General features: G+C 44.1%; 1 protein-coding gene across 1 annotated transcript in view; it reads right to left on the reverse strand.

The window, feature by feature from the left end:
* Nucleotides 1-136: 136 nt before the first annotated feature.
* BRPF3 (bromodomain and PHD finger containing 3) overlaps nt 137-14,180 on the reverse strand; it is a 39,187-nt gene continuing 25,143 nt past the window's right edge. The window contains exons 10-13 of the mRNA XM_006907429.3: nt 10,971-11,068; nt 8,015-8,112; nt 3,865-4,019; nt 137-2,524 (exon numbers count right to left, since the gene is read on the reverse strand). Coding sequence (XP_006907491.1) covers nt 2,341-2,524; nt 3,865-4,019; nt 8,015-8,112; nt 10,971-11,068 — 535 coding nt within the window. The 3' untranslated portion in view covers nt 137-2,340. The remainder of the gene's footprint in view (nt 2,525-3,864; nt 4,020-8,014; nt 8,113-10,970; nt 11,069-14,180) is intronic.

The raw sequence follows: 14,180 nt of genomic DNA on the forward strand, positions 1-14,180 counted from the left end.
CAGACAGACACCTCTTCAGCTGGGAGCCTACAATAGCAAGATGACCCCCTTCTTAATGGCCCCTGGCCTTTTGAGGAGGGGGTGGGCTGTAGGAATTAGGAATTATTCCCACCGATAACACCAAACACAGCTCAGCAACTGCTGCCCATTAGAACATTTATTTCTCAGAGAGAAAATAAGTTTCAGACAGTCATATTATAGTAGGTAAAATTAACTTTTGTATTCTTTACAAGCATAGATTTTTCTCTGTTTATTACCTCTCTTATACCATCTGTTATAAACAATTCTAGAAAGCAAATAAAGTCACTTTCTACAATAAATAGAGCATCGTGTGCTTCACAGCAGACGCGACTGAGACACGTAGGCCCCATGCCACAGCAGGATCTGAGCCGTTTCCCATTCTAAAAGAGTAGTTTTAAAAATGAGACTCAGAAACTGAAAGATTCAAAGAGATTGAGGGGGGAAAAAAAGAGAGAAACTAAGAAAGAGAAAGTGTTAGGGGGAAGGAAGAGAAAGACACAGAAAGAGAAATAGAGAAAGCCCCGAGATTTTACAACACAGGTTGAGACAAAGGTCACAGAGTCCACAGCTGACCGACTACCTGGGGAGAGGGGGATGCGTTGGCTCCTTTAAATAAACCACACTGTGCGCATTTAAAATACTCAGCCACACAATGGAGGAGGACTCCAGTAATGGAAACTATAGGCCTGAATAATTTAGAACAATATTTTACAATTATATACACCATGTCCTTCCCTAGCCATATGCTGTTGTTGTATTTTTAGTATTGTACAAAATCCAAAACCCCATCTTTTATATTATAGAGAGTTTTGTTGGTTCCCTTTAAAACTCTGGCTCTTGTCCCAAATGTATAAGAAGTTGTGGTGGTTGGTTATTTATTTTAAAAATTTGTGTGTGTAAAAATGGCAGTGATCTCCCCAGTGACTTGTTTTGTCCAAAACTCCCCTATGAAAATTTTAAAACAATTAGAAAGAACGTCAGGTTAAAAATCAACATGGCAATCAGTGGCCTGCAACCTGGCCCTGCGACTTTGGTGCTTAAGAAGTAAAAAGAAACACCCAGAGAACAGACATCGAAGCCTCTTAAAGTTGTGGTGGTTTGTCAGTCAGCATTCCCTGTTTCACAGTTTTTTTCCTTCTGTTTTTAGAAGGTGATGGTGGGGAGGGGATTGAAAGAAAAGGAAGAGGACAGAGGGTCTGAAATAAAAGTGTTGAGTTCCCTGGAGTTCAGAAGTGGGAGCAGCAGAGGCTGGGCAGGCAGAGCACAGGATAGGAAGATGCTGGACTGCAGGAACCATGCCACTCATGATGGTGGAGAGGGAGGCTACAGGCTGCAGTTGCAGGAAAGGAAAAACCCATGAGAAGAGGAGAGGAAGGATAAAGGGGCAGACCCAGCTCCACCCAACAACCCTTGACATCCAATTGGACAGATGGACAATACATTCAGCCTGCTCTGCTGACAGGAACCCACCTAGCCTCAGCCCACCCCTTGGCAAGATAGGGAGAGGGCAGGAGGGGCCCCACCTCAATCCAAGGGGCAAGCTCTCACAGCCTGGCTTTAGATATGAAGGTCAGTGGGTGAGGGAAGGGCAGGAGGACAGGAGGTGTGTGCTGGTGGAGGGGTCACCCGAGTGGTAGGCTGGCCTCTGTTCTGGGCCCTGACGAGCCATGCGAAGGCACCTACCTAGCATAGCAGCTGGCCTCAAAGGGAATGAGACATAAGAACAAAAAAACCAATTTGGTGATGGTTTCTGTCAGTTTGGCACAAGAGAAAGTAAGGAAAGGAACATGGGAAAAAGACTGGGAAGAGGTGCAGAAAATGGGACAGGGAAGAGGTGTGAGAAAGGGTGATGGAGGCGGAGAGAGGGTGAGCTCACTGAGATTCCCCGCAGGACCCGAGTGTATCCACAAGCACCCTGGGGTCAATGTCAGAGCCTCACTCGCCCTGAGGTGTAGTTAGTTGGGAGTGGGGTAGAAAGGGTCAGGCACACCCTTGAGAAAGAGCCCAGGACTCCTCGCCTTCTGGGGCCAGGTCCATCTCCTCAGCTGGGCCTCACAGCTGTTTCTACTTCTAACTGGTTATTCAGTGGACTAGGCCCTGAGGGAGCTCAGGTGGGAGTTTTTGGCACAAAGCAGGCCCACCAGTGGAACCATGAAGTTCATCAAAATTGGGGCCCTGCCCTTGGAAAGGACACAGCCCAGTCCTTGGCCTGCTATAAAAGGGGGAAGCTGCAGGCCATGTGTGGCTGGGGTAGGGAGATGCTTCTCTGTGTCCCTTGGGATGGAGGCAGGGCAGACAGACACAGGCCAGGCCCCACCCTTACAAGTAGCTGGAGGTGACAAAGGAGTGGGGCCCCCGGACACGGCTCAGGTGGATCATTGCGCGGTCGTAGGCCACCTGCACTGACTTGCGGATGCTGGTCTTGCGACCTTCCAGCATCTTGAGCTTGTCCACGGTGTCTTCTACACCCAGGGGCAAGACTTTGTCCCTCGGAAGCCACTGCCTAAAATACAAACACAGTAAGGGGCCTAGGCCGTGGTGGGTCAGTCCCATGAGGATGGTCCTCAGGGCCCACTTGCACAGGATCAGCAAAGCCAAGAGGAAGGGACAGGCGGAGGGAGGCAAGCTGGGACACCCTAGAGAGAAGGCCACCAATGGACCTATTCTGTAGTCAGGCCCTTCCCTGGGGCCCCAAGGTGGTCACTCTGCTTAGGGCGTTGTCAGGGCCCAGGAGCCAAGAGAGAGCCATGTGTTGCCCTCTGGGATTGGCTGAGCCATCGCAGGGCTCTGAGCCTTGCCCTGCCTTGGAGAACCAGGGAGCTATGGCTAGGAAGTGGGGCTGATGCCAGGCATCAATAAACTGATCCCTGGTGGGGCCTGCAGGTGAATCTAACATGTGGCTAAGAACCGAGCCTTTGGAGCCAAATCTTGGTTTGTACCCCAGTTCTGAGGCTCAGCTTCCTCATCTGCAAAATGGATTGGGAGGGAATCAATGAATAATTAAATGAGATCATATATGTAAAGTAATTTACAGAAGAATACAGAGTAAACAATAACTGGTAGCTATTACTACCCATTATTATTATCATTTTTACTAGCTAGTCCTACCTCCTTGTTCTATAGAAGCAGAGGTGAAAGAACTCCCCTGCTGGTGCTGAGAGAAACCTTAAGGTCCTCATAAACAAACAAGCAAGCCCCTTGTAGTGGACCCTGCACTGCCCAGAACCCTGGCCCCAGGACCAAGACATGCATTCCTGTAGCCACTGGATATACCGGCAGCTGTCAGGCTCTCAGCTGAGTTCTCTCCAGAATCACCAAGGAGGCGGATAACCTAGGGAGCTGCCTGGCCCTAGGTCATCCCCCTCCTTGGGGGCAGCCAGCATTCAATGACTAGTTGATGTGGAGGTGCAAAAGCACAGCCCCAATTTCTGACACTGCTAACAATCCACTCAGCTGCAGAGCTCCCCACAGGTCAGCTGAGGCCTCTGTAGCAAGTGCATTGCAGTTCATTTTTCCTTCTGCCCAGTGCTGCATCCCTCAATCTCACACCTCTCCTCTGTAGGCCTCCTGAATCAATTTCCATCTTAGTATTTCCCAGGGAATGTGATCTCAGTTACTATTAACACTATTAATCAGTGTTGTTAGTAACATTAACTTACTATTAATATGGCAAGTGCAGGCTAGCTGCTGACAGGTAATACCCCACCTTCAGCTGGGTGGAGGCAGGGTGAGTCCAAAGTTCCTCTGTGTATCTCTCCAGCATGTCAGCATTTAAACAGCTTCCTGGTTGTGCCCCTCAGCCTGCACCCTGGTGCACCATCCCCAGCTGCAGTGCCCACTTACCAGGTGCGCTTGTTGTCAAAAAAGAGGACAAGGAAGAGCTTCTCTCCAGCCTCGGCCTGTTTCTGCTCTCCCAACTTCAGCACATCCAGCGGGGGGACAGGAATGGGGACGCCATTGTGAAGGAGGCCCTCCCGGGGCATCTTGGGATCGATGATCTGGAGGTAAAAAGGAGATGGCACTCAGCTGGGAGTGGACAAGGTGAGCAGGGCACCCTGCCCCAGGACTAACCACTAAATACCCGCACCAAAGCTATGCAGGGGCTTGGCTAGATTCACAACCAAGTGGTGAAGAGGCTGACCTCTTCCATGACCCTCAATACCCCAAAATGGAAATCTGTACTGTTTCCCTAGCTCACTGTCCTAATCCTCTGGCCCAGTTCTTTAGATGAGGGAGCATGCTCCTCGAAATGTCAGGGCCCAGAGCTGAAACAGAAGTCATGGGAAACCAGCATGGGGGAGTTAAAATTGAGTGGGGTGTCTCTGATGTCCAGGTCAGACAGGCAAACTCTTTTCTCTCAATGTCCCTTAGAGGAGAGGAGTGGAGACCATTGTTTTCCTGTCGATTTCCCCTTAGAACTTTTGCAATCCACTTTAAACGCTCAAGGTCCTTCCCAGATACCATGAAGAAGGTTCTGCATCAGCAGGAGGGCCCATCCTTCTTCCAGTTCTAATCTAACAGAGCCTCTGGTTACCCACTGCCTTCATGTCTTACTATAATCCTTCCTGGTGCTTGGATCAGATACATTTATCACACTTTCACGGTAAGATCAGAGAGAAGGTAGAAGACTGAGCTAGCAGGGTTGCTGGAGAGGGGAGAATGATGTGGCTGGAAATAAGGGCCACTAGAAGAATGAATCCTTGAGGTTGTATGTTCCACAAGGGCAAGGGCTCAGCAAAATGCCTGATCACACATTAACACATCAACAAAACAACAATTCTCCACCTCTATGGAGCACGTACAAAGTTACCAAAGCTCCTAATTATTCACACATCACCATCTTATTTCATCCTCTTGCTGATGCTGAGAAGTCTTCTGATACGTATTAGCTGACAAAGAAAAACACCAAGCACAGAAAGAGGATGTAGCTGGCTGAAGCCATGGCTGGGACTAAAACCAGGCACTTGAACATGGTTTGGGCCTCTGCTGCCCACTGTCTCCTACACAGCTCCTCTTCCAGAGCAGCTGGCTGACAATCTCTATGTGCTAAGGCCAGGGAGACTTGAAAACTTACTGAGGAACCAGCTTTCTCCAGAGATGGAGCAATCTTCATTTCTGTAACCTGTCCCAAGGGGCTTCTCTTAATAAACTACTCTATTATTTACCTTTGGGTGTCTGCCAGCCTCCCAACATCCTTCTCCAGACAAACAGCTGAAAGCAGATGCTCTGGTTAAGAGTTTACTCTAAGGAAGAACCACGCCTGCCCTGCTGTGAGATGTGGTTAAAACTCTATCTCCTGGCCTGTCTCTCCTAGGACTGACGCCAAAGGTACTAGTGAAACCACCATATAAGCCCTCCTGAGCTTCCTCGATTACCGAACAAGACATCTTTCCTCTTGACTAAGTCACACTGGTTCATGCCTTGGAAAATGGGGAAGACAGTGAAAAATTTCCCCCAAGGTGGGTAAGTCTGCCACTTAAAGAGAGCTCTTCTCCCTTCTTAAAGAAGATAATGATGTGTCCCAAATAATAAATAATGGTACATTCATGCAAATGTTATACAGATGTAAAACAACATAAAAATAAATCACATGATAAACTTTCAACATATAATAAATGTGTACATACACTGTTACAGCTATAACATTATAAAGAGTAAAGAGAAGGAATGATACAAAATGCTTACAGTCGACATATTAGAATGGTAGACATTTGTGCTGCTTTTCTCTACTTTTCCAAAACTATTATAATGTAGATATGTTACTTTTATAGAAAAAACAAAAGCGATTTTCTTAAAAAAACAAGAAACTCCCCCCACAAATTTAAAAACCATATATTCACTACGGATGCAAGCATAGTTGACTCTTACACATGGTGATTAGGAGGACCGACTCTATGTGCAGTTGAAAATCTGTGTATAACTAACTTTTGACCCCCTCAAAACTTAACTACAGTCATCCCTTAGTATCCCCAAGTGATTAGTTCCAAGACCCCTGTGGTTTACCAAAATCTGTGGATGCTCAAGGTGCTTATAAAAAATGACGCAGAAGAATGCATACAGTTGGTCCTCCGTATCCGCAGATGTGAAACCCGAGGATATGGAGAGCCAAGTATGTATTTATTGAAAAAAATCTGCAAACAAGTGGGCCCGTGCAGTGCAAACCTGTGTTATTCAAGGTTCAACTGTACATATTTAAGTAAGCACAGGAAAACAAATGGGAGAGCATAAACCAAAATAAAAACACAGGTTGTGTTCAGGTGATTAGGTTTTCAGGTGGGAGTTGAATTTCTTTAATCACGAAAGAAAATGTATAAGAAAATAATTTAAAAAAAAAAAAAAAAAGAGGAGACTAGTTTTAGATGAATTTTGCATTTGTGTAAGATTTAAAAAAACCAAAACCAAAACCTGCCCAGCCTTAATCACTTTTTCAACTACTAAGCTGGGAGTCTCAGGGACAGCAGGGCTCAGGGCTCAGAACCTTGTATGGACAGCCCCAGGCCAAAACATCCTCTGCAGCTGTCAGTGTGGATTCCTGCACTTGCCACTGCTAAGGAAGAAGTGAGGCAGGCAACATTGGCTCCGATATGGCTCCAGCAAGTTGTATAACCTTTTGGAGCTACAGTTTCCTCACCTGTCCAAAAAGGATCAGAGTTCTTGCCCTCTTTACCATAAGAAGCTGTTAGACAGGAAAGAGCCCCAGACATGAATAAGCTGGGAGAAGCCCAGAGCTCTGTGTGCACAAATGAAGTTGGTGGGGTGGTTCTCAAACATGACTAAAGATCATCTGGGAAGCTTTTTAAAAAATATTCATGGGTTGGTCTGGCCTCAGACAGTCTATTTTGGTAGTTCTGAGCCTCAGTATCTGCACTGTTTAAAAAAATTCCCCCAAATGATTCTGACATGCCCCAAAGATTAGAATCGGTATCTTTCAGAGCCAGATGGACATTACCTTCCCAATACAGAAAGAGTTCTAAGAAATAACATTCAAGGTGGTAAGAATGGAATTTTTAGCTTACTTCTACTATGGAAAAAATGTAAATTTTAACTACTGCTGGTGGGAGTATAAACCAGAACTAACTTTCAAAAGGGCAACTTGACAATATGTATCAGAATTTTGCAAAGACTTTGCCCTAAGAAGGCACTCCTAAGAATTCCCTGTAAAGACATAATCATGGATGCGCACAAAGGCAAAGCTACAGTGATGTTTATTGTTAGCTGTTTATCATATGAAAATTTCTAAACAATTTAAATGACCAGCTAGGGAATAGTTAAAATAAGGTAAATACATGCATATAACTAAAGATAATGCAGTCAATAAAGTGATGTTGATGAAGAATGTTTAATGACATAAGCATGCATGTTTATATGTTGTTAAGTGAAAGGAAGGCTAAATGGAGTATAGTCTCTTATATATGCATATTTATGCATTAATCAAACAAAATAAAAAAAGGTTGTGTATATATACACGAAGAGGTCATTTCCGTCTGAATAGACAGGACTGTGGATGATTTTGAACTCTGTGGCTCAGAACACAGGCATCACACATTTTAAGCCCTGGGCTCAAACTGCAACCTTGCCACTTAATAGCTAGATGACCATGGGTAAAAAATAGATCCTCAGGTTTTTTTCCCTACGAAATGAAAATAACCATACTCTCCTCAGTATTAAAAAACCTTAGCATGACAGATGTTTAATAAAACATCTAAGTATGATTAGCAGCTTTTAAAATTCTCTACAATAAGCACATATTACTCTTATGTATTAGCAAATAAATAAATCCCTAAGAGCCCTAGTCTCTGTCTCCCCAAGCTGGGATCCTTGCTGGTCTGACCCACCTGAGGCTGGGGCACAACCTCCCTCCCTTCTGCAGCTAAAGGCACTCTGACTCCCACCACACTCTGCTGGCTTGATCCAATCAGATAAGCCCCCAAGGCAAGGCAGGGGCCAGAACCGCTCAGGGGAGGGAGGAGGGTGGCATCTGGGGCAGACTCACCAAGGCAGGGTAGGAGGGATAGCCTCGGCACTTGGCCCACACCAGCTCCAGGGGCTCCAGGTCTCCACGGTCTTCAAAGGGCATCAGGAGGCTTCTGCCTGGGGGTAGGGGAGGGGAGGAGACAGTGCCCGAAGGGGACTTGGAATGGTGCCCAGGAGGCCTGCCTGTAGCCTCCATTTGACTGGGGCAACCCCAAAATGAGTAGGCAACATCCCCTCCACCCTTCCTCTTCTCTGCCCCTTCCTTAGCAGTCCTTAAACTAGATTAGAGGTTGGCAAACTTTTCCTGTAAAGGGCCAAAGAGTAAACATTTTAAGTTTCAGTTAAGTCTCTGTTGCAATTATTCAACTCTGCTTTGCAGCAGAAAAGTAGCCATAGATAATCTGTAAATTAATGAGTATAGCTGTGTCCCAATAAAACTTTGCTTTTGGACACTAAAATTTGAATTTCTTATAATTTCCATATGTTACAAAACATTCTTTTGATTTTTTTTCAATCATCTGAAAATGTAAAAACCATTCTTAGCTCGTGAGCCCTACAAAAACAGGCAATAGGCTATAGTTTGCTGACTTCTGGACTAGAATCCTAGGATAGTGTTCCTTGGAAAAATCTAACTGCTTCATCACCAGGGCCCCAGGGAAAAGGACCATAACCCAGCTTGAGCAGAGCCACGGACTGCTCTCTGGGCCTCCCCAAGTGGGGAGTCCTCATGACAGACGCTTCATAGAAAAAGATGCCTGGGACAGACATCCTAGTAAAACCTATTGTTAAGTGAGTTCTTTTCTGACAGGGTCACACCTGGCCATCCAGGTCACGTGGATGCACAGCACTCAGCAAAACCAAGCAGGTCTGCAGGTCCTTCACATACCTGCTTTTGTCAAAACCTTATACTGGTGTCCAGCCTAGAGCGGGCACTAGGTCTCTTTAGCATCCTTTGTTCTGTACCCAGTGTACTAGCACACCTGCATAGGTGTTCCACAAATGCTTCTGAAAAGAAGAACCACCTATCCTCTCCCACATGTGTAAACTGGGAACAGGGAGATGACCACTCAATCAACCAAGGAAAAAGCCCCAAATCTCAGAGTGAAAACTATGTTCTAAGGAAATAGTACCACCATCATTTACAATTTTTAAAAAACCTACTGCTAATCATGAGGCATTATTTTCTACCTATTGAGTCAATAGCAATAACAACAAATAGATAAAATCCAATACTGAAAAGGCAGGCTGCAGGGAAACTGGTGCAATCGCATACTGCTCAGGCAACTTTCAGAATGTAATTTGGTGGTATGTCTCAAGAGCCATAAAACAAAAAAAAAATGTATGAACCATCTGCTCCAGTAAATTCCTTTCCTGGGAACTTAGTCTAAGAAATAACTTTAAAAACAAATAAAAGGACATATTTTTTGAACATTATGTATAACGTATACGTATTATGTATTATGTTAAAGTTGAAAATAACCAAATGTCTAACAATAGAATGGTTAAGTAAATTTTAAGTCACTGAGTGAAAGGTACATTGTTCTAATAATATAAGATATATAAAGACTATGTCAATATGAAAAAAGTATGATAACACTGAAGAAATAATACAGAAGAGCACGTGTTTTAGATTATCATTTTGTTAAAAAAAAAAGTACCTAAAATAAACAAAGCAACAGAGAAATGAGGACAATTATGTTAAGGGGATGGAACAGTGGGAGGTCAATTTCCTTTGGCATCATTTCAATAAGTATGTGGTGTTTAAAATAAGAATAAAATGTCACCACTAGAAGCACAAGGTATGTGCCAGTACCCTCCCAGTTTTATGTTAGATGTTATACAAATGCATCTAGACACGAGCCTTGCCTCCTGGGCGCTGACAGTCAGACCGCAGTGAAACACACAGGCATGCATTTTTCAATACACATACAAGAAAAAAACTGATACTAAGGGAAGATAAAGCAGTTGGGAAAGGAAAGAGCGGAAGAGAAACCCTGAAGCCTGTGTGTTAGATGAAAGCTTCAAAGACAGGGCATCCAGAGAGTGCACACCTGCCAAGGGAAGGCTGGACAGTATATTCAGAAAACAGCCTGTTCTATGCCTGCTCCACCTGACCACCACCCGGCCCCCTCCTTTGGCCCTGCTCTGCCCTTTATTCCCTTGATCTAAGGAAACAAGACCCATATATTCCATGTTTGGACCAGCTGGAGAAGAATGTCTCATGAGGGGAAGGCTGAAGGCACTGGATCACATGAAATTACAGGGTTATGTGTGAGATTCAGTGATATAGGCTATCAATGACGACTCCAATGAGGGTAGACTGGCAATATCTACAGGGATTACAAATGCACACTTCCTTCCTTCAATAAGGTGACTCCAATTCTATAGATATACTCCCCACGGATACAAAATGATCTATGTACAAGGTTGCTCACTGCAACACTGACTGTAACAAATACGTAAAAACAATCTAAATGTCCATCTGTAGAGGGCTGGCAAAGTAAATGGCACCTCGGTATAATGGGACACCAATTAGGCAGACGACAAAAAGCACAGAAGGCTCTCGATATATTATTAACAGAACAAAAAGGCATGGTTTAGAGAAACATGTGTATACTAGGTTTCTCTAGTTACTCTCTTATATATACACACAAGTTTTAGCTTGTATATGTATGTATTACAACTGGAAAGCCACCAAAACTGCTAACAGTGGTTGTTCTAGGGAAGAGAGTGCTGACTTTTCATTATGCATGCTTTTGTAGCTTTCTGATTTTTGTTACCATGGGCATGTATTACCAATTCAAATTTAAGATGAATTAAAAAAAAAAAAAGTGTGAATGACCTGGGAAGGAGGACTATCTCCTTGCCCAGTGCCCGAGGATTTGGAAGAGGTTAGGGTCTGGCTGTAGCCCACAGAGCTGGTTCTTTGGAAGGCCCACCTCCCCACCCCCATCCACCTATACACTGCTCCTCACCTGAGCCACTATAGTCAGAGTCTCCATTCACACCTTCCAGGAAGGGCACTCGAGACAGGGCTGGCTTCCCACGGCTGCGTTTGGGGGGCATGAGACCACTGCATACAAAACAGGGAGGGAGAGAGGGAGAAATGAGAAATTGCAATGACTAACACCCCTACTATTGTTCTTCCATGGCTACAAAAACCCTTCAAAGAGAATGGTTTCTCACTTTCCCCTAAAAACTCACACTAAACCATAACATACTTCAGACCAGAAAGTTCTCACAGGCTTTGAGGAAACATTTCATCCAGGTGGAAAGACTCAACCTGGAAAGAGATGTCTGTTCCCCTGCTTGGGGACCTTGAACTTCATCCAGAGGAAAGGTCACCCCAGGCATGTCAATCCTTTCAGAGTTAAACAGCAGGGCCATGAAGAGGGGCCAGAATTCTTTGCTCTATGGTTCACATTGCTTGTTCTTTCGAAAGCAATTTATTTTTTTAGAGGTACAAAAATTTGCCTCTTTCTCAAATTTTCTATAAAGAACATGTCTTAATTCTTTAATTAGAAAAGACATTTTTAAATTAAAAAAAAAATCCACTTCTCATTTCTACTTTGTGTGAAGTTTTTCTTAGAAACGGATCTTTTTACAGGGCTACTGCAAGGAGGTAAAAGAATATGTTAGATAAAGACTAGAAGGTAATAAGCAAAAATGAGAATAGTAATACGAGAGTAGTGATATAACTGGAACCCACTCAGGCGTCAGCATCTTTTAAATAGCTCCCAATACAATTCTAACACAACCACAGTTGGGAGCCTCTAGGCAAGAACGGTGTGGCCAGGGCTTTCTTTACATCTAAACTTCAAAAAACATTAGCGCTATATCATTTTTTCAACTACAAAAGAAATGCTTAAATACAGGTCAACAATCTGCAGAGGAGTAGAAATGTTTAAGAAACCTCTGGTGGGATAAGAGGAAGCCAGGGTTAGGACTGGTTGGAGAGTAGGGCTCTCCTGTTTTATTGATCATAACTGACTTTATCATGGTCTTACACAGAGCACCTGCACAACCAAAACTCAATGAATCAGTAACTAGTATGTTGAGAGCTTTCTTCCTGCTAGTCAAAATTAGGACCCATTTGGGTAAACACAACACCCAGTTCACATTTAGGACTCAGTTCTCACTTATCCTTCAAAAATCTGTCACTGGGCATAGAGACCCTAAGGCCTTATAAAAATGTAAGGTATTAGTAGTTTTATTAGGAAAGCCTCTCTAAGATCATATCACAGATCTGGGAAGACACCTTCAAATACAACAGAAGAGGGTTAAGAGATTAAACTGCGGAGCCAGACTACCGGGGTTCAGAACTTGGCTCTTCTATTCAGTAGTTCCGTGACCTTGAGCAAGTTATTTAACCTCTGAGGCTTGTGTCTCCCATGTGTTGCTGTGAGGATTTAATAGATTAATACACATACCAAGCACTCAATAAGTGGCAGTTCTATAGTAAATAATATATGAAGAGCAATTAGTTTCAACGTCTCACTTTAAATACTACAAACTACTAATGTTAAACTACCAAATGATGAAGTCTGCGAAAGATGAGCTCAATAAAAATAGGATGCAACACCAAAACTAGGTCTGTGTGTTCCTGTTTCATAGAAAAAAAGCACAAGTTACTTGATCATGGCCTGCATTTCAGCCATCTCTCCAAGTTACCGAGGCCTAAGCAGGTAACCCAATCTATAATTATTTGATTTACTGATTTAATATTCTTCTCTCCCCTACAGAAAGTAAGCTCCATGAGAACAGACACCCTATCAGTGCTTAGAACAGTGCCTGGCTCATGGTAGGTGCTCAATTAATAACTAAATGAGTGACCCGCAGAAAAACAGTAAAACCCTAACCTGCTCAGAAAATCAGCAGAACAGATAAACCAAGGTGGGGGAGAGGGGTGGGATTAGTGATCAGAAGTTTTTTCAAAGTTCTAATTCTGAGATTATATGATTTTAGTTGAATTAGTAAGATCTTCCTTTATGTACTTATCACCAGTGTAGGAAAAAAAAACAGAAAAAGAAAAAAATCCCTACGATTAGAGCCCCTGAATCTCCTGTTTTAAACCTTGAAATGCCACTGAGAGCCACTGAGCTAAAGAAGAAATGCCTTCCAAAGGCATTTTTTTTCCAAGGGCAATCAGTGGCTCTGGACTGGAGTCTTGCACAAAGGCAAACAAACAGCCTGAAACAGCAGGCTAACTAAAGCCTGACCTGGCTTGCTTCTTGTAGCTCCCAGCGGGGAAGAGCACCCTTCACAGAAGAAAGAGCCCAACACACCTTCGACCTTTAGTCAAGGTCTCGGAGGGGACAGCCTGGTAACCCCAATCCTATCCACTCCTAATGAACTGGGTTTCCAGGCACCATTTCACTGAAGGGAGTCAGGAACTCCAACCCAGGACCAGACAAGAAGCATTTTAACAAGATTCTGAAATCTCTGCTTCCTCTCTATGCCTGGTAACTGTGTTCTTTCCCATCTACTCTCCCTATATCTCTTGAGTCTGCAACATGGAGGGAGTAAGCTAGGGCAATTTTGAGACTGGTTGGGGAGAAAAAACTCAAAGTAACCATCAAAAGCTGGGCCTTGCTGCAATGTGGGACCAGTGTAGGCCCAACGGATAGTTGGGCGCCTCCCATGGCCCACCAGGAGCCCAGCAGCCAGGACGGAGTGAGCACCTAACAGAACACACACCCAATATGGCTTGGAGGTGCTTCAAACACAGACACATCATCTTTTGGTACTACCCTGGGACCTTTTCTCCCCTACTCAGAATCCAGGATCCATTTGGCAGGTATGTGGAGGGACCATGAGGTCAGCCTTGAAGACAAGTTGTTTTTCCTTTGTGGCACTGACAGTCTCATTTCCAAGAGTCCCACATTCCTTAGTGTCTTACAGAGCACACAATACAGAGCAGGGATTCAATAAATTCTTGGACTTGGAAGAAACTTTAAGATTCTGTCTCAGAAATCCTTCCTTCAGGTAAAAGAATGGGAAAAGAAACCTGTCCCTTCTCAGCTCAAAGATGGTGGAAAAACTGGGGACTTTGTCTAACAAAAGGCAATTCTCGATTTCCTATCAGCTCATTTCTTATTCCCATACCACACCTCTAAAGAGGCTATTACTATGATGCCCCAAAAGACAAAGGATGAAAACATGTCTGTAAAAAGCTGAGTTTTCTG

The sequence above is a fragment of the Pteropus alecto genome, unplaced genomic scaffold, assembly GCF_000325575.1.
Source record: "Pteropus alecto unplaced genomic scaffold, ASM32557v1 scaffold202, whole genome shotgun sequence".
Lineage (NCBI taxonomy): Eukaryota > Metazoa > Chordata > Mammalia > Chiroptera > Pteropodidae > Pteropus > Pteropus alecto.